General features: G+C 38.9%; 2 protein-coding genes and 1 long non-coding RNA gene across 3 annotated transcripts in view; 1 reads left to right on the top strand and 2 right to left on the bottom strand.

The window, feature by feature from the left end:
* Positions 1 to 23249, bottom strand: part of LOC134680127 (uncharacterized) — a 297055-nt gene that overhangs the window by 114362 nt on the left and 159444 nt on the right. The gene's annotated exons all lie outside the window — the stretch shown is intronic.
* LOC134680051 (F-box/LRR-repeat protein 14-like) lies at positions 603 to 3455 on the bottom strand. Its single transcript, XM_063539044.1, has 3 exons — positions 3435 to 3455; positions 1325 to 3058; positions 603 to 874 (listed from the first exon to the last, which is right to left on the bottom strand). The coding sequence occupies exons 1-3, from the start codon at positions 3450 to 3452 to the stop codon at positions 626 to 628; spliced, it is 2001 nt and encodes a 666-aa protein (XP_063395114.1). The 5' UTR covers positions 3453 to 3455; the 3' UTR covers positions 603 to 625.
* On the top strand, positions 7210 to 22925 carry LOC134680273 (uncharacterized). The gene is made up of 4 exons (XM_063539368.1): positions 7210 to 7425; positions 22360 to 22533; positions 22570 to 22740; positions 22780 to 22925. The coding sequence occupies exons 1-4, from the start codon at positions 7233 to 7235 to the stop codon at positions 22923 to 22925; spliced, it is 684 nt and encodes a 227-aa protein (XP_063395438.1). The 5' UTR covers positions 7210 to 7232.

Raw genomic sequence — 23249 nt, 5'->3', positions numbered from 1 at the left:
TGCCTTCACTGTTTTCGTTTCGAAAGTATAAAAACATTAACCTTTTAACCGCCAGCAATTTTTGATCGAGCGTGCTCGTGTCGCCACCAACAGTAATTGTACCACGCAGAGTAAGGTTGGCATAGTTACGGGAGTTATAAATGTGCTGTAAAAACCAAATAAGATCTTTGTCTTATTTATCAGACTGTGGCGAAATGAGCTGGATATGTAATGTCTTATAATTATATCAGACTGGCGGTTAAACGGTTAACGATGTTTTTACTTTACGATTATAAATAAAATACTTTAATTTTCTAAAGTATTTTCGAATTTGATAAAGTGGCGGATTAGCTGTCTCGGCCGCCGGCGGCCCCAGGCCCTGTAGTAAACACTAGCCGCCCTTTTTCTCAGCACCCACTACCCACTCATATAGACTACCGCCACTAATATCTGGCGGCCCTCTACTAGGCCTTAGGGCAAATCCGCCACTAATGGCTCCTCTACACGATGGGCTTGCGCCGGCCACTCCAAGGGACGGATTTATGCGTTAGAGGGAGCAAGTGATATTGCCATCTCATTCTACCGCATGGCTGCGTCCCTTGGAGTGACCGGCGCTGGCACATCGTGTAGAGGAGCCATAAGAAAATTAATGTAAACGGAATTTTCTCATGAGTGCCGGCAAGAACGCTGCCGCTGGAGATCTTTGTTTGACACCATCAACCACGTAGGGCCCCGGTTTGGTCATGAGCACCGTGTGGAGGGTGGGCATGCCGCTGCCGATCAGGCACGCAAGCTCGGGGGACACGCTGCGACACCCCTGCACGTCCAAAAACTTCAGTTTTCTACAATACGTCTGAACTGACTCGAGTGATTTATCCGTCAGTTGATTGCAACCCTGGAATTAATAAAATGAGCTTTTAACAAATATGTATCTACGCATGGAACTATGAAGTACTTGAAATAAAAGTTTACCTCTATAGAAATATAATTTATATATATATATGTATATATATATATATATATATATATATATATATATATATGCTTTTAACAGTTGCAATGCTATGAATTAATTAGCCGCTCAAATTATAGTTCACAGTTGTCATAGTTCCCTATAGCACTGGCAGTTACATAATATTGTATGACAAGGACAACAGAATAGAAAACTATCATGCTGTCCCTGTCACACAATGTTATATAATAACTGCCAGTGTGGGAGCGCCATTGTTTTAACCAAGGTGTGTTTAATTTCGAATACTTAAGATTGTCGGAAAACCTATGTATATGTGATTGTTTGACCTGAAAAATGGATCACCTACGAATAATTATAAGAAATAAAATCTACCTTCAGTTCTAAAGTCTGGAGCCTGTGTAATCCTTTAACAATTTCTGTTACTGCTTCATCCCTTAAATTATAGCAATCAATCAAATTGAAGTGTTCAATACTGGGACAGTTTTCAACTAGATGAACTATTCCTTCATGGGTAATCTGCTGACATCTACTAAGATTCAAAATAAACAGTTCTTTAAAGTTAAAGGCGTAAGTAAGGCTAACATCTGTAATCCTGTTACATGCACTGATATCCAATACTTGTAGACTTTTCAATCGAGCCAAAGAGTAGCCTGTGAAAGTATTTGTATTAATTTTTTCACACATTCTCATAACATCCAATTTTCTTCTAGCATCTCTGACTATCTCTTCTTCAGCCCTGGATCCAAGAGAAATTCTCTGATGTGTACTGCTGTTATCATAACTAGACATTATAGGTCCATCATTCTCTCCCTCTACCTCCAACTTTCCCATGCCAGTCAATCCAGCATCAGACACTTTATCACAGTAACTCATTTTTAAACTTTGCAACAACACCTGATTTTTAAATATCACCTGAATTGATGTATCAGTAACTGCATTGAAACAGTAACTTATATCCAATGAACGCAGATTAGGTAATTTTTCCAAAATCATAATCAGGCCAGTTTGATCTAAATTCAATGAATGTATATCCAAATCTTCTAGTAAAATATTTTCAACAGGACAGATACCTTTGCTCAATCCGTCTTTGGTTATCAAATCACATTCAGACACATTTAATGACTTTAGTTTCTTTAACCGGTGCAGTTCCATCACTCCTAGGTCTGTGACTGCTCGACATCTCTGCACGTTAAGGTATTCCAGGTTGACTAGATTCTTACAGATATGAACCAGTGACTGATCTGTAACCCTGCTACATAAGCTTACATCCAGTTCTCTTAAGGAAGTTTGATGAGATGTTAGGGCTAGGATTCCAGTGTTTGTGAGCTGATCACAGGATCGCACTTCAAGTGATTGTAGCTCAAGATCAGGGGTCTCTGAAAGAGATTTAAGAGCTGCTCCATCAATAAGAGTATTAGAAAATAGAAGTTTTTTGATATTTCTTGCTCTAGAGGTAATAAATTGATGTACAAAGTAAAAGGTCAGAACACTTTCAGACGGATTCAGGGTTATATCTGTCCCAGCTGGGTAAAATTTTTTTACCAAGCCCAAGTGGAACTGAAGAGAGCATGCTGATAGATTGAGTTCTTGCAGCTCTGGTGCTGCCATCACAAATCTGTTAAAAAGAGCATCAGTAAGGTACTGATTACCGCACAAGCTGAGAATTTTCAGATTTTCTAAATTCTCTGCCAAGAGTCCTTCAGTCTTTCCTTCTAACAGTCTCCCAGACATAAATAGCTCTCTACAACTTTGGATGGTCAATGATTCAAGATTTGTACATTTTTGCAAAATGTGTACAAACACTTTTTCACAAATATCACAGTTTCTTAGAGTGAGGCTCAAAATATAATCCCCCATTCTATCCCAGAATCCCAGTAATTTATTTGATATTTCAACTTCATTGAAAAAATAATTATGATATATTGTAGAAGAATCTTCATAAATTTGCAATAAAGATGTATCTTCACTGAACACAGTTTTGTATAAAATAACTAATTTGTTTTTTAGAAAACAGTGGGCATTTGCAGCTTGATACCACGCGCGACATGTTTCACTGGCGGCCTTTCTGTCCGATTTTGGTAAGTATTTAAAAATGTAGACTAACACCTGAAACATTAATTAAACACGATTTTTTAAATACGATTTCATGTAACTCAAAGTAGCATAGCAAACATATTTATGAAATTGGACTATTTATAATAAAAACAAAATAATTAATAAAATTTTACTATAATAGCATAAAATGCTAGTGTTCTTTCGTATGAAAAATAGAGTTTAATTTGAGGGACTTTGTGTATTTATTTCTATTGTAATACTGGTAATATCAAACAAAGAAAACAAAGATTATCACCCAGATAGAGCAAGCTCTGTTTAGGTAATCAGATCACGTGAAAAAAACTTAATATGCAAGGTAACAAAGGAGTCGGCTAAATGCATGGTTTTATGAGATTATACTACTTTTTTGACTGTAATGATTACTCACCTCAAAAGGCAAATCCATTATTTACAGCTTGGGATTAACACTGGAATTTTTATAGCTAAAATAACGGTATAACAGTGAACTGTTTTCCAGCACATATGATCATTGATTTACTTCCGTCATTGTCGTCGAACTTGTTTTGACATCTGTGACATTGACTTTCCATATGCGTGTTTTTCTTTTTAGAGTCTGTGCGGAAAGAGAAGAGTCGTGGCAGAAACGGGAACTAACATTTTAAATTTTACAAGGGCCCAACGTTTTCTGTTCTCTTTCACGACGCAGCAACTAGTATCATTTCTCTCTCCTCGCTCTTTTAAAATGCCGTTTGTCAAAAAAAGGACAACCATACTGTTGACAAGGTGGACTTCAAATCAAGTGTTGCCTTTCTTGATGCGCCCAGGCTGTGTATGTGTGCGTAAAAGCGTATATGTGTGCTCTTTTAGGGATGTGAAAAGTCGATTTTAATCATGTTATATATCGATAAACGCTACACAGCGGAACGAAATAGCGATTAATTGAAGCTTCAATATCTTCGTTAAACATAAACATAATTGAAATGCTAATGGATAATGAATATATTATAATATAATAATATAATTCAATTATTGCGGAACACCTATTTTAGGAGGTATTTATGTATTTTAATTAAATATCTGAACTTTCCCTTGGTTCCCTGCTGGGGCGTGACTATAAAATTGTGATCTGATAACCACAATAAAGAATAAAAGCGTTTTTGGTCATTTTAGGTATCGTTAAGCCTTTGAAGTAAAATTAAAATTGCAAGAAATGTCGATAGTTTATCGATATGACTTTATCGACATGGCTACAGCAACGTGGGCCACATTGTTAATCGTACACTAAACAAAAGTGGCAACAGTGACAGCTCGCTGAGACACCGTCTTTATATATTATAAGTCTATGAAATTTTATATGGCAATCAAACCTTTGACACCTGTCTTGTAAAAAGTAAACAAACTTCTGTCAATGTATATTTTTATTAACAAAAACCGCAAGTTTTATGTATAAAAAATTTTCAAAACACGATAAAACCGTACATAAAACCACAAGGAAAATTATATTTAACATTGTTCGGTTTTGTCAGCGGGAAGAAAACGGCTAAAAGCCGACTATCGACTTACAAAAAGTCGCGGAACGTGTTACCGCTATTCGCGGGTATTGATGTTGTATTTAATATTAAATAATTACCTATTTAATAAGCCCCCTAAGTAACTTGTCTCCGGTACATAATCGGTAAGTATATTCATTCAAAATATATTAATTTTCATAGATATGCAGGTCATTCATGATCTTTAAAATAACTGACAAATAGTCTTGATACTTGCCATTTTATGCATATTTATATATAATTTTTTTTTCAGGATTGTGTAAAAGTACCTACGGTATCTCGAATAAAAGACCGCTAAGTAGGTGATATGCAAGAATTCGTAATCTACGTGCCGGATTCAAGCACATCCAGTTCAGATGAAAATAGTTCTATGACTTCTATGAGTGTCCCTGGTTGTTTTGAAGCTAGCTCAAATATAAGTGACATTGAATATTTTAATTCAGACTTCGATTACAAAGAATAAAACTTTTTCTAATAAAATATTTCTTTATTTGTAGGTTCTGTTAGTTACGAAATTATATTTCATATTTAGCAGTGACTTTTCGGCGAAGTAAAATATCGTGAGATGAGAGAACCGGACATATCCCAATAAGGCCTACCTACTTATGCACTATTTTTATTCATATTCATATTTATTATTAATAATGTACACATACATTACAAGTCAAGTTTACAATGGGTGAAATATATCCCAGATAAAATTACAGTTCTATTGCCCAATTTCTACCCGATCTACCCGGTTTTAATAACTGTTGGACTGCACAGATTAGGCAGTACATAAATGAGACTCGTATCTTGTTTGGTACTAAAATTACAGTTGTTGTATTGTATTGTATTGTATTTATTTATTGCAATTCACATGTACATTAAGGGTTTTACAAGTACTTAAGAGTATGGGTAGGTACACAAATGACACATGAAACCCTGATGGGCGCAGCAATGTAGGTAGATATGTAAATAATACTTATCATTATATATGCCCACATAATTTCGTATTCTAGCATTATACAATTAGGTAGGTAGGTACATACATTGTTACTTTCACACCGAGACCATGGTACACAAACAATTACGAGTAGGTAAACTGAATCAGCTATTTACTTACAAGTAGGTATTTAAAAGTGACCAGCGTATACATTTATTTGGCTGTTTTGGACAGATTCTTAAATAGTTTTAGCAGTTTTGTCAATCGCAGTCAGTTTTTAGTATCTGAGATATAAAAACAAGTGTGTTTTAAAAAGAAAACTAGTGCCTGCGCTAAATCAGAGGATTGAGTTGACGAGCCGACACCACCACCAGGCTCCGTTTAGTAAGCCGTGGTAAAAAACCGGAACAAAAGGGATTCAAGTATCATGACCTTTAGTGTCGTACTATAATCACGTGACCAGTGTTGTCAGCATAGCAAAAACCATAAAATAGCACTGGCGCGCCCGACTCTTTTTCCGCACAGACTCTATATTGAAAGAAATCATAGTAATTGAAAATAGAGTCACAGAATAAATAATAGTACTGCCGTACAGAAAGGAAACTTCCTACAAAACCGAAGTTTGACAGCGGTTCAGGGTCGAATCATGCTATCTCTTTCTAATATATGGCACTATCCCTTTCGGCTATTTAGGGTTGTCAAAATTCAAGTGACTATCTTATCTGTGGTCGTGCATGCCAAAGGAAGTCAAGTGGTGCCAACCCTAATAATTGCTCGGAGCTCGGAGCAATGCTGAGCCGAGCGGAGCCGTGTGTGGCCTGTGGCCGAAGTCAGGAGTTCACACCCCTGATAGAGTTAGTACAAAAAGGCGGCAAATTATAAAACTAGGCGCGAAGGATCTATCTCCCATACAAATCCTTTTCTACTGACGAAGTTGGCTTGCCAGAGTATAATTATAACTTTCGCTATTACTTATGTGTTGAAAATGCACCGGAATGGGTCCCTGAATATTCTTCGTGATAAAGCAGACCATTTTACGATATTCCGTGATGATAGAGGTTTCGGCACTTAATTTTATCCTGTGAGTAATTATAGTTGCGCATCGACGGTGTTTATCCTTTTGTTGACCGAGCGAAAGAAAAGGTCTCCGTTTTAGCTTGGGCAAAAATTCTTTCATGTAGGTACCCATCTACAGGTCGCATTTTTCAACCGATTCCCGTGGCGGGCAGGTTCAAAAATTAGTCTCCTCTGGAAAAGTCAAAAGGCCAACGAAACTATAGGTATAATAATTAATTAAGTAGGTACTTATAGTGACTGAGCCAATTCTTGGGATTAGGTTGCCAAGGCGGACCTCGGCCACCTCTCGGATGCAATCGGGAAAATTCAAAGATGAGAAGCTCCTATAGTGAGTTTGTGGTAGAGTCTATGCGGAAAGAGAAGTCTTAATTAGAATGAATTGGTTGGTCTTAGAATGAAGTATTTCGCACAGACTCATGCATAATACCGGTGAATAAAAAGGTCAAATTCAAAAGTAGGTATAGGTACTTTTTGTATTTACAACGTCTCTCATAACAGCCGTTAGTTACATTCATAGAGTAACTTATACATATATGTTACGTTCTAGCGGTAGTACTATTAGTTATTCTGTGGTTCTAGTGACAGAACTTCAATACATATCTTAATTAAATTGAACGGTTTATCGCAGGCTCTCCTGTCCGCAACTGTAAGATACGCACGAGATCGGGCACTTATGAGTTTGCGCAGGTTACATTGTTATTGCCACTTGTTGGGCGCCAGAGCTCAGTGCGCGTGGAGCGGCCGCCCTCGCCCCCGTGCCGACGGTCCCGCGACCACGCCAACTTTGCACGATACGCGATGTGCAAGTGAAGTGAGGGTTGGAGACATGTCGAGAAGGAAACAGGCGAAACCGAGATCGTTGAAACGTAAGTTTATACATAAGATGTAGTACTACAACAAGTATGGTAAATATGTAGATTTCGTATATGTAAGATCGTTCACAGCAATCTAGTTACGAAAAAAATTACTTTTTGGACAGTAGGGTAATGTTTTAGAACTTTTCTAGTGTACCTATGGATGTAGTAAGTCTTACTGGTACGATATTAGCCCGTACAACTTTGTATGTAAAGTACCTACTTGATCTACATATACATAAAATAAATTAGCGTAAAACGTGAAACTTTTGTAGGAGATATCTAATGTAACATATACCTACTATATAAATGCAATTAGCCATGACGATAGAACCTACCCTTTACAGTTGACACTGAATGTGAATTATTACGTGTGTGTCACTACTTGGACCCTGGGCTGGGGTAGAAATCAGCAGAGTAGGTAAATTGCAAAAACGGTAAATTCAAAAATTCAAAGATGTTAGCTAAATCGTAGTATTTGAAGAACGGTTTAAAAGACTAGACCTATAATTGAGGTAATTCTAGGTCTAGTTTTTACTTAAGGGTAAAAATAAAAATTATTACCTTGTCTGAAAAAATAATTTCTGAACTTGCCCAACATTGCTTGTTACTTGTATAGAGTCAGCACCAAATAGATAGTAACCGTCAAAGCCAAATATTCCGGAACACTTCCTTAATTCTATGGTATCGAAGGTATGTTACGATATATTTGGACATATTGACCGTCACTGTACACTGTACAGCATAACGCGGGAAAATGCCCAATTAATTTTATCGTTTTTTTCTAAGACAGAAACTTGGGTACACAAGTCATGGGAAATCAAATACAAATTGGCACCGTCTATTAGTTCAGTTCATGCTCGGTAAGTAGATAGCGTTATAATAAGATCTGTAATAGTACCTTTAATTTCATCATCACCATCTTGCGTATGCGTAATCCTATAATTAGAACAATTAAAGGTACTGAAGTGCCTCGTATCACGTCGGTCCGCATTGTGAATAAAAGCCCTATGCTAAAGCTCTAAAATGTGTCGTGTACAAATAGGTAGGCTGTGGACTTTGCACGTCTAGCGTTAAGTCGGGGGTGCGACGAACGCAGCAAAAATTAATAGGCTGTTGTCAAAGTCAGGGCTGCAGTCGCGGTGATGGACGCAGCGACGCGCTGCGGCCGCGGCGCAGCGGCCCACGCTGCAATTTCCATCGAGTATTAAACCAGCGGTCGCCTGGAGTAAACCAGTATAACTAAGATATCTGATTACGCGGGAACGTTACGAATCACGAGAATACAGATATACTGGCTAATCTGAGTAGAATGTTCGGTAAGTGACAGAGATACAGGGCCTACTCGTAATATCAGCGTTTTATCAGCGTAGGCTGCGGTTTGGCGCTAACTGCCCTACCTATGGCGAGCCTGACTAATGGTCGACCACCTTAAACCTTAATGAGCATTATGCTGCAATTTTGTTGTTTCGTTTAGAAACGTCTAGTTTCAAAATAAGTTTGATCAGCCTTTTCAAAAACGGTTGTCTCTGGGATGGTTAGTTCGTTTATCAGTCGGTAATTTATAACCGTAAAATTGTCCTCATCTGAAAAAACTCTCTAGACTAAGACCCACAGCTTTGCACGAATACAAATTACAAACCGAACGGATCTAAGAAAACTTACATAGGTACATTAGGGTTTTAGGCGGTGCGAGAACTCGCATGCGAGTTTCATTAGATAATATAATGCGGTATTTGATCGGTTGGCTGAATTGCATGTAACTAAATTCACAACTGTGTAAGGTGCCCACGAAAATTCACATTTTCCCCCACCGCGCTTTATCTGTAAACACCGCTGCTTACAATCGCAGATGTGAAAACCTATTATACGTTTGGCTCTGTGACCCAGGCAGTGCTTTCTTTCTTGGCCGAGAACAAAGTAGTTTGTAACCGAACGGGGTATAATGTTTTAACTGAATGTATCGATCTGGCGTGTCTAGTACTTTCGTAATGTTTCCCGTGGGGACCGCGAGGATGCTGCGACTCCTCGAGTGTTCTCATCGCATACAGAGAGCATGCGAGTTGAAGTCACATAAGCACATAACTAATATAAAGGTCGCCGGGTATCGTCTATCGGATAAAAGATGTTAACGAACATGCTACACTCAAAACACGCGCGTCTGCTTTCAATATGATCTTAAAATTATCAACAATCCATAAATGAAAAGCGCCTTACTGCTTTTTGCTCTAGACTTTAACTAACATAATGTTCAATAACAGAATCTTAACACGATTTCATGTCCTTATATTTTGTTGCGAGTATTAACTATAGGTAAGTAAGATTAGTAAGTTACCACGCTAACAGCTTGTAACCGATTAACGGCACTTCATCAGTCTGGCTATAAGGTACTCATGGTCATCATCGTCAAGCAGCACGAAAGCCAAAAGTCGAAGAGACAAGAGGATTACCAATGCTGAGCGAGTGGAATAACTTGTCTTGGGATACCTAGCTAATGCAATAAGCTCCACTTCTAACTCTAACACATATTTACACACAACTTTATTTATTTGCTACAGGGATTTGGTTCATGAGGCAATGCTTTAATTAAAGAAAATTGTATTGCATTAGTGAGTCAGGTGATTTATACCTACTTACAGATAAAGGTCGGTCCGGTTATGTCATTTAGTTATCACATATATCAAATAAGTAGTAGGTTGGTAAGTTAGAATTATAATACAGTTTTCTTTGCACTGCTTTCGGGTCAATGTTGACCACTCAACTGCTCGCAAAGTCGGGCCACAGTTTTTCCTTAGGCTAAAAAGACCCACATCTCTTCATTACATTTAAGTAGTTTTCAAGGGTGGAGTTTCAGGTAGGTACAATGGTAGAGGCTGCAGGGGCCGGGTGATTAAGTTAAAATTATTTGTACTCAATTGGTAAAAGAGCAAGAGTGTGTAGAGATTTTGACCAGTTCGTACGAATGGGCCTACAGTTGATTCATTAAGTATGCAGGTGCGTATGTGTCAGCATGTGTCGTGTTTATGATTTGGTCCAAAGCCGTGTTGTCTCGATCGCTGGGGCCCAATAACACGTCAATTTCGCCCCCCGTCCCTCAAGCGAGGGAATTAAAATTTTATATCCAGTGGAAATGTTAATCCTTCCTGTCCCGAGCAGAATATAAACCGGGTTGCCGTTATCTTGTGTTGTTTTCGCTAAATAATGCTGATGTTTACCTGTAATTTAATTAGTGCTGTGTATTGAAGCTAGCGTCTCTGCAGATGGCAGCCAAAATGTAATTGAAATTTGAGCGTTTAAGGGCCACTGGCAACAGATATGTAGTTAGTCATTGTACTATAATAATATAAGTATTTACGGTAAGTGAAAATGACGGATTTGATACAATCGTACGTACTCGTATCTACGAATTAATAGTCATAAATTGAATTGGATGTCATTGAATAAATGTCACTTCCAACCCCACCTTTCTGAAAAGTGGGCATTCCAAAATCCCCGCTGCACTGCCCAGCGTGGGTAGCGTGCACTTGACGAGGGAGGTGTGAAGATCACAATAAAATGTATGAATGTTTAATGCGAGGTAAAAGCTTTGGGTGGACGTATTTGTAAGCCCTTTGAAGAGGGTTAAGTCAATTTGGCTTTGAGCGTCAACTTTTTTTATCTTGTTACTTGTGCCGTTCAGCTGAGCTTAATGTGCTTGTGTCTACTAATTTAGGGAATTTTCTTTGACTCGCTGTGCCCGTATGAATATAACGTTTACCGTATGTATAAGTTAATATGTATAAATTTCTTTGAAACTGTTTAAAAGTAGCCTAACTGCAACCCACTAAGCCTGACTACAGGCTACAGGATGCAGTTAGACGGGCGATGTGGGATGTGGGCTTGTCATGGTAGCTTGTTGTTTGCCGGATTTGGCCAAGTACGAAAAGGCATCTGACTCTAGCTTAGTAAATAATGAATTTTATAGTTCGTTTTTTTTGGCATTAGAAACAAGGTAAACAATCTTGATGTGTCTTTTAATTGAAAAACATATGTTAAAAATAAGTTATGGCAAATATGTAACAATTATAAATCTAATACGATCATTTATATTCTGCTGCTTTCATAAGTAATAGTTAAAAGTTAGTAAATTAGTAAAAAGACATGTCAAGATCGCTTACCTTCTTGCAAGTTCTTTCTAATGCTAAAAAAAACGAACTATAGTACTATATAGGTACAATTCAGTTCTACTTCAGCGCGGTCAAGGAAAGAGGTATGCAATATGAAACCTATTAAAATACACATACTTACCCTGAACTGAACCGAACTGGGCACTGAAACCAAACCAAAATTTTGTGACTGCTGAAAAGTAACAAGTGAGTACTTTAATTTATAAAAACATACGGTGCACGATAACGTCAGTGGTAAAGTCTATTTTCCTTTCTAAATCAAGAAAATTAATACCAAACGAATCTACCAATGACGTGATTAAATCAGTTGTTGTCTATTAACGTTAAAGACTAGCAATGTTAAAGTTCCAACGATAAGAAGTTGATGGTCGAGGGGGGAGGGGAGGGGTGTGCGTCCATAAAACTTGTAGAGGCCCGCAGAGAGCCACCGGGAACGCTGTGAAATTTCCCCTGGGTAGCACCTCCGCCCTGCGCGCATCTGGGAAATACGCTAAAGCCATATCATAACTGTTTTATGTTGATGTTGACCTCTCTCTCGTCCGACCTATGTTTATGTTGAATATGTTAACCGGTAATTATTTTATTTATGTTTTAAGATATTTCGATATAAATATCTGGAAGGCAGAAAAATAATAAGGTAAGTACTTTCTATAAATATCATGATCACCACTGCATCTAATTTTGGACCGATATAATTAATGGTAAAAAATTTACGAGCAGGTATATAGGTAATTTTGACCTTACCTGCCGTGCAAAGTTGTGGGCTTCTGAGAAAAAAAAACTTTAAAAATATTCTAGGTATATAAATAGAGTAGAGGCGAAATACCGCTTTATTGGTAGAGCATCACTACCATTACAAATAACCATTAAACTCGGTTGTAAAGCTATCTTAAAAATGTGCAGAGTAAGTACGGGCTTAGATAGAGAGTGTAGGTGGTAGTGGATCAAATGAAGTAACAAAGTTATGTAGAGATAAAAATCATCCTCACTAGTAATAAGGAGCATGGTCACTCACTTCCAAACAACCTTAAAAATATTAAAATTCAGGAGTCGGAATAAAAAATATATTTAATAAAATTATGATCGTACTCGACCTCGAGGTAAACTAAGTGGTCGAGATCGAAGTGAAGTACAATACTTATTATACTAACCTCAAAAAAGAGAGTTAGAAAACAGGCGGGTATCACAGAAGTCAATGTTATGGATAAGGAGTAACTAACTTTAACTTTAACTAACTGATTTAAACTAACACGATTTTCACTCATACTTTAAAACTACCAGGCGCCACCTGGCTGGTGGGGGTCTGTCTGTGACCACGAACAGAACGTCACGTTCGAAACGTCAGGGCATAAATAAGCGTAAGTTATATGCGATCAAGTCCCGTGTTAGTTATAAAAGTTAATCTTTAAATTCTCATTCAAACTCAGGAGTCGGGATAAAGATATCGTTAAAAATATGAGTGTACCCGACCTTGCAGAGTACGGGTGTAGACTAGGTGGTGGTGGGTAGTCCCGGCGGAAAGCGCTCGCCCGCCGCCCACAGGCCCGCTGGGAGCGGGCGGCGGAGCTTGGGCCAGGTCCCGCGGGGCCTCCCGTCTCGCCCCGGGCTCCATGCCGCGCCCTGCTCGTGTGCTCGTGTTGCGCGAGCGCGCGAGTCCAGTGTGAAGGACCAGTCTAAGGAAACTGAGATTCTGTTTATATACACTGTTTTTGTGCAAACGAACGTGTAGACTGCATGATGGTCAGTAAGTAAAGTTCCGTATCCGTGGGTGCTTGTTAGGTACTGCAGACAGATACATGTGCTGTTGTAGAAAGTTAAGGATATTTAGGACACAAAGCTTACAATGGTACATTAAGTAGGTACACTATTGGGATACTTTTGCCTGATATGACTCACTACCAGGGTGCGTAGCCAACATGCCAATCGTTTACGCTCCGTAGCGAATGAAACGCAAACTATCACTGTCGCACTAATACCTATGGAAGAGTGATAGAGAGACACAAAGCGTTTCGTTGTAGTAGTGCAAGCGATTAATTGTCACCTTGGCTAGGCACCAGACAGTATTTAAGACTACATTAATGCCATTGTATGGCAGTCGACGCTGCTAACACTAGCGCGGAGAGAATTTACTTAGAGCGTTCACACGTCTCAAGATCAAGCTCGGGAAGCGATGGGAATGACACCAGGCCGCCTAGCCAAGGTTACAATCGCTATCGCTTCGACAACGAAAAGCATTATGTATCTCTATCACTCTTCCTCATGAGTGTGACAGTGACAGTTGCGTTTCGATCGCTACGGAGCGTTAGCGATTGGCATCTTGGCTACGCGGCCAGGGCCGCCTCACAGGAAAATAACTCGATGTTCAACTTTTAAGTTTAATTGACGTTGTTTAATGGGAATTAATCACTGTTACTGTTGTTTACTTGGTACATTTTTTTTTTATTATGAATGGGCTTACTCATGGCCACAGACTAGCCGAGGCGTAGACGTGGCCTACGATGGAGCGAGCTCGCCCAGAAGGTGCCTGTTCACTCTTGATTTGAAGGTTGCCGGGTTATAAGAACACGGAAATATAGACGCCGGCAAGGAATTCCATTCCTTGGCAGTGCGCATAAGGAAAGTAGAAGCAAAGCGCTTCGTGCGAATTGGTGGAATATCTACCAAGTAAGGATGGAAACCGGCCGTGCGTCTAAAAGTCCGATGGTAGAATGGGGACGGTGGAATAAGCTCGTGTAGCTCTTGGGCACACTCCCCGAAGTGCAACCTGTAGAAAGACATCTAAAGTGCAAAAGTAGAGCAAGATAGGTAATACTAAGTTTGAAATTGAAACAAAAGGAGGATGTTGTCACGTTATCAGGTGAAAGAAACATATTAGCGATCGGACCGGTGTTCAGATCTATCTGATAATATTTTCGCAAGTTCAAGTCTTGCACGAAGCAGTGAATTTTTCCTTTATTCCACTTGCTTTACGGTGAAGGAAAACAGTGTGAGGAAACCTGCATACATCTGCGAAGAAATTCAAAGGTGTATGTGAAATCACCATTCCGCATTGGGCTAGCGTGGGGAGTTGGGGACTAAAGCCCAAGACCTCTCGCGCATAAGAGGAGGCATGTGCCCAGCATTGGGAAAAATATAGGTTGAAATTATTATTAATTATAAGTAGGCCTAGCCAATATGACAATCGTTGAGAGAAACCGCTAATCGAAATTAGCGGTTTCTCTCAACGATTGTCATATTGGCTAGGCCCCTTGACCTCCTTATATACCTAAATCATAATTCCTGTTTTTAAAGATCTCGTAGCCAACAATGAACTGGTTCGCCCTAGAACTCGGCCAGTCCGCACTCATGCGACCAGAGAGAATAGACGGGCAGGCCACGGCCGTTGGGACCGTGGGTATATTCCCACACGGCATCCAACTAACGTCTCTGAACACATTAAAATCACAGTTTCCAAGTTTGTTTGCGAGCTAGGTGCTTCATGAGGAGCATGACAATCATTGTTTGTTATTGCTTGATACAAGTTTAGTGTGCGGGAACCCTAATTAAATTTATTACTTAGATACTCAATTCATTCCAAGATTCTGTCTATTCGTGTATATAACGCTAACGCCTCATGTTGGTGAGTTCGATCAAGTTGCAGACAGTATTTTGATTAATTCGAGTTATTTCTAAAGAAACAATCGAAATCTACTTATCTACCTAAAAAAGTCCAGTAAATAACCTTCATAAAACACAATATTCTATCTAGTGTTTCCAAATCATCATTGAAATATGGAAGGGCCAAACAAAAGTCAGCAATGTAGCGACGATCAAAATTACATGAACACATTATCAATGAATTCATTCATAAATTGCACTAGATGAAGAAACAACAACACACTTTACTGAGCATTGGTAGAACTTAAATCTAATTAAGTAAGTACCTAAATATGTGAACGACGGTATGATATGTCTTCATGGTTTGGTAATATCCAATTCGCCATTTAGCTAAATAATCAATAAATAATCGAACACACGACAGGTAAAAAAACCTTGGTGAATGAACACGGGTTTGCTCCGTGGCTTGGGGTTTTATCGTGACAACTAACGTGAACTTTATTAAATAAAGCTATGTCGTTGTCACACCACGACATTGTTACTCTTAAGATGTCTACTATATTGCGTTACGGCATTCAGCTATTCACCGTAATCAAATAAATGGGCTAGGAAATAATTCCTCGACAATCAAGGGCCGTACCGATACCGCTAATGTCTCCCCGCTGGCTCTTTCCGCGTGAGGGATGAATTACGATACCGGTAATACCGATATGGTCAGTAAGAAAATTGAATTGCCAACGCTGCAGTATAGTTGCTTTGGTGCCGAATGCGTCCCGCGCGTCACATTCTGCGAGAGCAGTTATCACGGGCTATTGCTGTTGTGGATTGTGGAATTTGTGGACTGTAGGTACCTACTCATAGCGAACAAGGTGTGCTGTGTCAAAATATATTCAATAATGTTAATATCCAGAGACGAAAATGAGGACAATGTTTAGTATGGAAAGGCGATTTCCTGCGATCGTCCACTTTTGTTGTCACTAAGTTGAAATTGATACTGGTTTTTTGGATGAATACGCTCATGCCGTTGTGGAGGTAGTACGTATATATATGTCAAGCGTTGAGAATACATGCGCCTTGCTATGCTGGAACGTCCATTCCCGTAAGACAAAAGGATCTAATCAGGACGGAAGGGTTTAAAGTGTAGTCCGTTCTTTTACAAGCTTTTATTTATTTCACCTGTTCCGTTGTCTGTAATCAAATCTTGCAAGTTAATTTTGACACTTTTCCCGGTTTCTGATGAAGCAGAAATGCATACAAATGTAAGTTGCGACAATTCAATATTATGGTACCATTGACCTGATTTGATGACGGAGACAGGAGGTGGCCATAGAAACTCTGTGATAAAATAATTCAACCTAATTTATTGTGTTTGGGGTTTTTAGAATTCTTTTGATGATCATTAGTTGCCTGTGGAAAGACAAATACAGTCAGCGATAAAATATTGTATTTACCAAAAATTAAATTTTTGCTAAACCGTTTTTTAATAAACATTTTTTTTCTTTTTAAATCGACGAGGACTTGTGATTCTGAATCCAACCCAAAAGCTGATAGATTTTCCAAAAAGGTAATGGTACACATTCTGAAAATGCCCAAGTACAATAACTACAACCTTCCCCTACGTACTTAGATAAAAAATACTTTGAGTATGGGAATTAATAACTTAAATAGAATATATACGCAGTTTCATAGGAATTGGAATAAAATGACTCTGCACGTGCAGTCTTCAGGGACTGTATGGACAGCCGGCGGGCCAGCAGGTCTGTAATGAATCGATGGGGGCTCCCTGGAGCCCGCGGTGTGGGTTAGGTCTCCACGGACACAGAACTAAGTTATTTAAAATTTATTTCAATTTATATGAATAGAACTGGTAGCAACTTGAAACGCTAATCTTATACATATATCAATAAATTAAATATATAGGTATATTAATACTTTTTTTATTACCTATCACCTATTTCATCATATCAATCTAAATAATTCTCTAGTCTGATCTTTATCACTCTCACCTCCACTTTCCTCTTAATAAATAATATTACCATATTTTCAATTAGAGCAATAATCGTATGGTATGAGCCGTATGGTTTCGTAGTTGAAAGAAAGTTAATCTAGTATACCTATTGAGTTTATAACTATTGAATTATTGATGCTCCTTATTACCTAATACATTTTTTAACTTCTATTTTGCTTGAGATGGCCATGAAATTGAGGTAATATTTATAACAGCTTCATGGGATAAGTGCGTCCACACGCACAGATACATACCTAGGTACTTGAGGAGAGTCTTTTCAAATGGGCTTATTTCTCTACAAACATCATCGAAGAAGGAACAGTAGGTAACCTACGTGCACAGTAGTTTCATTTAACTCGGTAAAAAAATTAAAGGTATCATACAACATTTTACAAACATTAAAAATAATTAACTTGTTTTAATTAAATATGTTATTTTAAATCAGTTTTAATTATAATCGAATGTCAGTGGGCAGGGATCGAGCCGTGCCGTGGGTGCGGCGACGGGGCGCAATCACGCCACCCGCGCCCTGGCGGCGCTAATTATGTCCATACCGTGGCGAACGTAATCAGTAGCTTCACTTTCGCTGGTCATAACTGGATTTCAGTACAGTCGAGGTACATTAAGAAGATAGGGGATGATCGATTCTCCATACAAACGTAGTCCTCATTTTCCTCCTTGGATATTGACATTATGGAATATATTTTTACACAATTTGATGTATTTTAATTTATTTAAATATCTACTCTCAATGGTAACCTAGCGTCATCTTATTTTAAAGTCCGTGTGTAAACAATATAAGCAATACATACACATTCTTCATTTAAACTACATACGAGATCTTGACCTTATTTCGGTCGCTGCTGACTGTACCTATGGTCTGTATCTTTAGGTATTTAAAAAAGAGTAAACAAAATCTACCCTCAAATTGTTCCTTAAAGCCAGTTTACGAGGGTCGATGAAAACATTACATGATCAAATAATGACAGTTACAGATCCAGGTCGTTCAGTGACAGAACCAGGTGGTTTTGTATTTGGTTGGTTAATCAATAAACCCGAAAATGTACAAATTATTTGTTTACTTTTATTTAAGTAGCTAAAGATATAGAGTTATAGTTTGCTCTACCTAGCACGTGTAATTGATAGCGCCCGATGCGCCCCGCGAGTGCCACTGATTTGTCCTCGGACGCACATTTCGCAGCAAAGCTATGCCTGCATTATTCTAATTAGTTTTATGGCCACTTTTATTAATTAACATCATGTTACGTTTGAATACTTTACGATGATTACGAGACATTCACAGTACGTCGACTTGTGTAAGTACCTTACCTCTGTATCTTTAGGTATTTAAATAAATGTAAACAAACAATTTGTACATTTTAACCAACCGCCTTTGATCATGTAATCTGTTCATCTACTTTACTTTTATTTAAATGCCTAAAGATACAAATAATTACCTGCTTGTGATTATTGCTTACACACTGAATTGAAATTAGTGAAATAGAATAGATTTCTAGTTTTAGATATTTAGTTACTTCGGTACCTATTTAGGATAATTATACTAATTCAGAGTAAGTAGGTAACATCATAACATGTGTCTGTTGGAAGAAAACTTAGGGTCTGAAGTCAACATGTAATTTTTCATATCTCATGCTCTGAAAGTGGGTCGTTTTTGTTCTAAAAGGTGCGCAGAAAGTGATACGTTTATGCTCTAGTGCAGAAAAGTGGTGTACTCCTCTGCGTCCCCGTCCCACGAACAACTGGGTGGAAACAAAATGGAAAAATAGTGTCTTTATTTCCTCGCCTGGAACAATTGGTAATTGTTTAATTTTACTAATCCCACGTTGATCCTTTTTTATAAAAAATTACTTAAGTGAATTGTTAAAAACACATTATTCTTGATTTCTTTCGTTGAATTCTATTTACTCGATTTTATAAGGAGGGAACCAAAAGGAATACACCAAAAATATTTTTTTAAACCTTACACTTGCGTAAATGAGCAAAGGCAGAATCTTATACAGCCATAGTTAAACGTTTGTACGATATTAAATTGATTTTTAAAGTTATTTAGCACTATATTCATGAAAATAGAATAAAATACAAGATAAAAATAACTTATATTATTAATTAAATTGTTATTTAATTTTTAAAATACTTTTATTATGTTGTTACGTGGTGCGGCGCACCAAGGTTGCGGTGCGGTCCGGTAGTCTGTTGCGGCTTTTAGAATGAAAAAGTATAAAATTAATAATTTTTAAGAAAAAAAAACCGACTTCCATGGGGGCCGATGAAAGATTATTGTAGATGGTACACTATGTAGAAAAGGAGGTAAAACCACCCACTTTTTTACTAGCATTTCGCTTCTGTATAATGGCTCCTCTACAGGATGGGCCAACGCCGGCCACTCCAAGGGACGCAGCCATGCACTATCACTTGCTCCCTCTAACGCATAAATGCGTCCCTTGGAGTGGCCGGCGTTGGCCCACCGTGAAGAGGAGCCATGAGGGTCGTAGTTCTAGCCTAACCTAACCCACTCCTCAGTTCGAACCTAATCAAACCCACTTTTCAAGTAGCATTTCATTTCTGTAAGGCTCGCAGTTCTAACCTAACCTAATCCTTGTTCGGTTCTGTGAGGATCGCAGTTCAAACCTAACCTAACCCACTTAATGGCGCATGCCGTGCGGTGTACGGGGGTTTAAGCGGGAGGGGCTAGTAAGATTGGCATCATCGTACTTTATACCTACATTAATTTTATGGTAGGTAATCATAGTTGTTTATTTAGTTAAGGTATCATAGTGGTTTTCTGGGTCAAGGTCCGGGTCCGAGTCCGGGTCAGAGTCCGGGTCCGTGTCCGGGTCCGAGACCGGGTCCGAGTCCGGATCCGAGTCCGGGTCCGAGTCCGGTTCCGAGTCCGGGTCCGAATCCGGATCCGAGTCCAGGTCCGGGTCCGAACCGGATCCGGGTCCGAACCGGATCCGGGTATGAGAACGAGTCCGGGTTCCAGTCCAAGTCAAAATCGAAATTCGTAATCACCAAACGTGTACCATGCGTCATTGAAGAGTTCTGTTCTGGTCATCATCAGCAGTTCCACTTCATCAAATGCGACAGTTTTGAATGTAAATGCTTGATTTTATGATGACAATACAAAAAAATCTATACGTATGCCTTTAATATTTGAGGAGTTCCCTCGATTCCTTATGGATCCCATCATCAGAACTCGAGCTTGACAAAAATGTGGCTTAAAAACTTAACTTGCTTAACGAACATAACGAAAAGGAAAAATCGCCAAACGTGAACTATGCGTCGTTGAAGAGTTCTGTTCTGATCATCATCAGCAGTTCCACTTCATCAAATGCAACAGTTTTTAATGAAAATGCTTGATTTTCTGATGTAAATACAAAAATCTCTATACGCATGCCTTTAAGATTTGAGGAGTTCCCTTGATTCCTCATGGATCCCATCATCAGAACTCGAGCTTGACAAAAATGTGGCTTAAAAACTTAACTTGCTTAACAAACATAACGACGAGGACAAATCGCCAACCGTGAACTATGCGTCGTTGAAGAGTTCTGTTCTGATCATCATCAGCAGTTCCACTTCATCAAATGCAACAGTTTTTAATGAAAATGCTTGATTTTCTGATGTAAATACAAAAATCTCTATACGCATGCCTTTAAGATTTGAGGAGTTCCCTTGATTCCTCATGGATCCCATCATCAGAACTCGAGCTTGACAAAAATGTGGCTTAAAAATTTAACTTGCTTAACAAACATAACGAAGAGGACAAATCGCCAACCGTGAACTATGCGTCGTTGAAGAGTTCCGTTCTGATCATCATCAGCAGTTCCACTTCATCAAATGTCACTTTTTTGGATGTATATGCTTGATTCGTTGATAAAAAACCAAAAATCACTATGTGTATGCCTTTAAGATTTGAGGAGTTCCCTCGATTCCACATGGATCCCATCATCAGAACTGGATTTTGACAAAAACGGGACCAATCTGTATGCATATACATTCAATCAAAAAAAGAATTTTCAAAATCGGTCCAGTAATGACGGAGTTATGGAGTAACAAACATAAAAAAAAAAAACAAAAAAAAAAACATACAACCGAATTGAGAACCTCCTTCTTTGAGATTTGGAAGTCGGTTAAAAAGTAAGAGGCAATCCCGCTGATTTTCATACTATAATGAACAAATCATTTTAAAATTACTGCAGTTTATTAAAAAATGTGTGTTTTCGTAAATATTGCAATCTAAATGATTTTCGCTAGGGGTTATTAATCTTCACACATGCAAGTCTCCGATTGCAAGTAAGTCCTAAGGAAAATAAATCATGGCCGTAGATCTATTAGGTACTTCCATTACTGATTTTGCGAAATTACCTTGTCTTGTTTGGTTTCCTCGCATTCGATATGAAAAGTAGAGTGTTTAACTCGGGTGAAAGGCACCATTTCTGTCTCGGACTATTGGCGCTCTCACTGCGTTCGAGCGCCAAACTACCTCGACAGAAATGGGTGCCTTTCAACCCTTGGTTAACAATCTACTAATAGTATGTAGTGCGAAAATGTTACCGTTCTTTATTTCGTTTTCGTGATAATAGTGCAACCCCTATTCCTATCCTCTATTTACTATTTATTTTATTGCAACAATTTTCACAAAACAGTTTTCTGAAATTGGAGTCTCTCAACAATATTACTATTATGGAAGATAACAATGTAATGGGGTGAATTCTTGATCATAAAGTTTACTTACGGATGCTATTATGTCGGAGATACAAGCGCAAAGTGTTATTCTCACATTTAACTAAATTTGGTCAAACTTGGTTTTATCTTTTCCATGAAGGTCCTTATTTTGGGTACATACTGTCAATAAGTTGCCCGCTGTTTTGTATAACTAGCACTACCACCAAATTTACGCAAGACCAACTCTTTAATGTCAAAAGTTTGAAAAAGACCTAACCTATATCTAAATTATCGATATTAACTATCACATTTTTGTAGGATAAAGGCTTTTTGTACAATTTAGATATATTCATTCTACACTTATCTCAGAGGCGGTCGACAAATAAATGACAGGGTGATTTTAAATTTATTTTTCCATGTCTCTGACCATCATAACTTCCTAACCGACCCAGTTAAGCGGCAGATCTTTAAATTCCTATTGTTTTGCAGCGGAAGAAGAGGGGTGGGATGAAGAAGGTGGGGTGGGGAGCGAGGAAGAGACTGACGCAGAAGACGCAGCCGACGGCGAGGAGCTGGCCCACGACGAGGGCAGCGACGAGAACGACGACGATGAGGACAAGGTGGAAGATGCAGACGAATCTAATGTTAGAGACGGCTTCGAAGGTACGTGATGTGCATTGTTTATTCATTTTATTTAAGAAGAAGAGGGGTGGGATGAAGAAGGTGGGTTGGGTAGCGAGGAAGAGACTGACGCAGAGGACGCAGCCGATGGCGAGGAACTGGCCCACGACGAGGACAGCGACGATAATGACGACGATGAGGACAAGGTGGAAGATGCAGTCGATTCTAATGTTAGAGACGGCTTCGAAGGTACGTGATGTGGATTGTTTATTCATTTTATTTGAGAAGAAGAGGGGTGGGATAAAGAAGGCGGGGTGGGAAGCGAGGAAAAGACTGACGCAGAGGACGCCGCCGACGGCGAGGAGCTGGCCCACAACGAGGGCAGCGACGAGAACGATGAGGATGAGGACAAGGTGGAAGAGCAGACGTTCTAACGTCAAGGACAAGGTGGAAGATGCAGACGAATCTAATGTTAGAGACGGCTTTGAAGGTATGTGATGTGGATTGTTTATTCATTTTATTTGAGAAGAAGAGGGGTGGGATGAAGAAGGCGGGGTGGGGAGCGAGGAAAAGACTGACGCAGAGGACGCCGCCGACGGCGAAGAGCTGGCCCACGACGAGGGCAGCGACGAGAACGACGACGATGAAGACAAGGTGAAAGATGCAGACGAATCTAATGTTAGAGACGGCTTCGAAGGTACGTGATGAATATTTTTTTATATTATTTTGACTCGGACAAGACAATATAATAAATGTAT

The sequence above is a fragment of the Cydia fagiglandana genome, chromosome 3 (genome assembly GCF_963556715.1).
Source record: "Cydia fagiglandana chromosome 3, ilCydFagi1.1, whole genome shotgun sequence".
Lineage (NCBI taxonomy): Eukaryota > Metazoa > Arthropoda > Insecta > Lepidoptera > Tortricidae > Cydia > Cydia fagiglandana.
The sequence above is the reverse complement of the archived record's forward strand: the minus strand, read 5'-3'. Positions and strand labels throughout refer to the sequence as shown.

Bases quoted from the DNA above. Each gene is read 5' to 3' on its own strand.
- LOC134680051 (XM_063539044.1), bottom strand. The intron at 875-1,324 runs GTAGATTTTATT...TATTAATTCCAG, and splicing joins TCCAGACTTTAGAACTGAAG to GGTTGCAATCAACTGACGGA.
- LOC134680273 (XM_063539368.1), top strand. From the start codon at position 7,233: ATGAGTTTGCGCAGGTTACATTGTTATTGCCACTTGTTGGGCGCCAGA. The intron at 7,426-22,359 runs GTAAGTTTATAC...ATTGTTTTGCAG, and splicing joins GAAACCGAGATCGTTGAAAC to CGGAAGAAGAGGGGTGGGAT. The intron at 22,534-22,569 runs GTACGTGATGTG...ATTTTATTTAAG, and splicing joins TGTTAGAGACGGCTTCGAAG to AAGAAGAGGGGTGGGATGAA.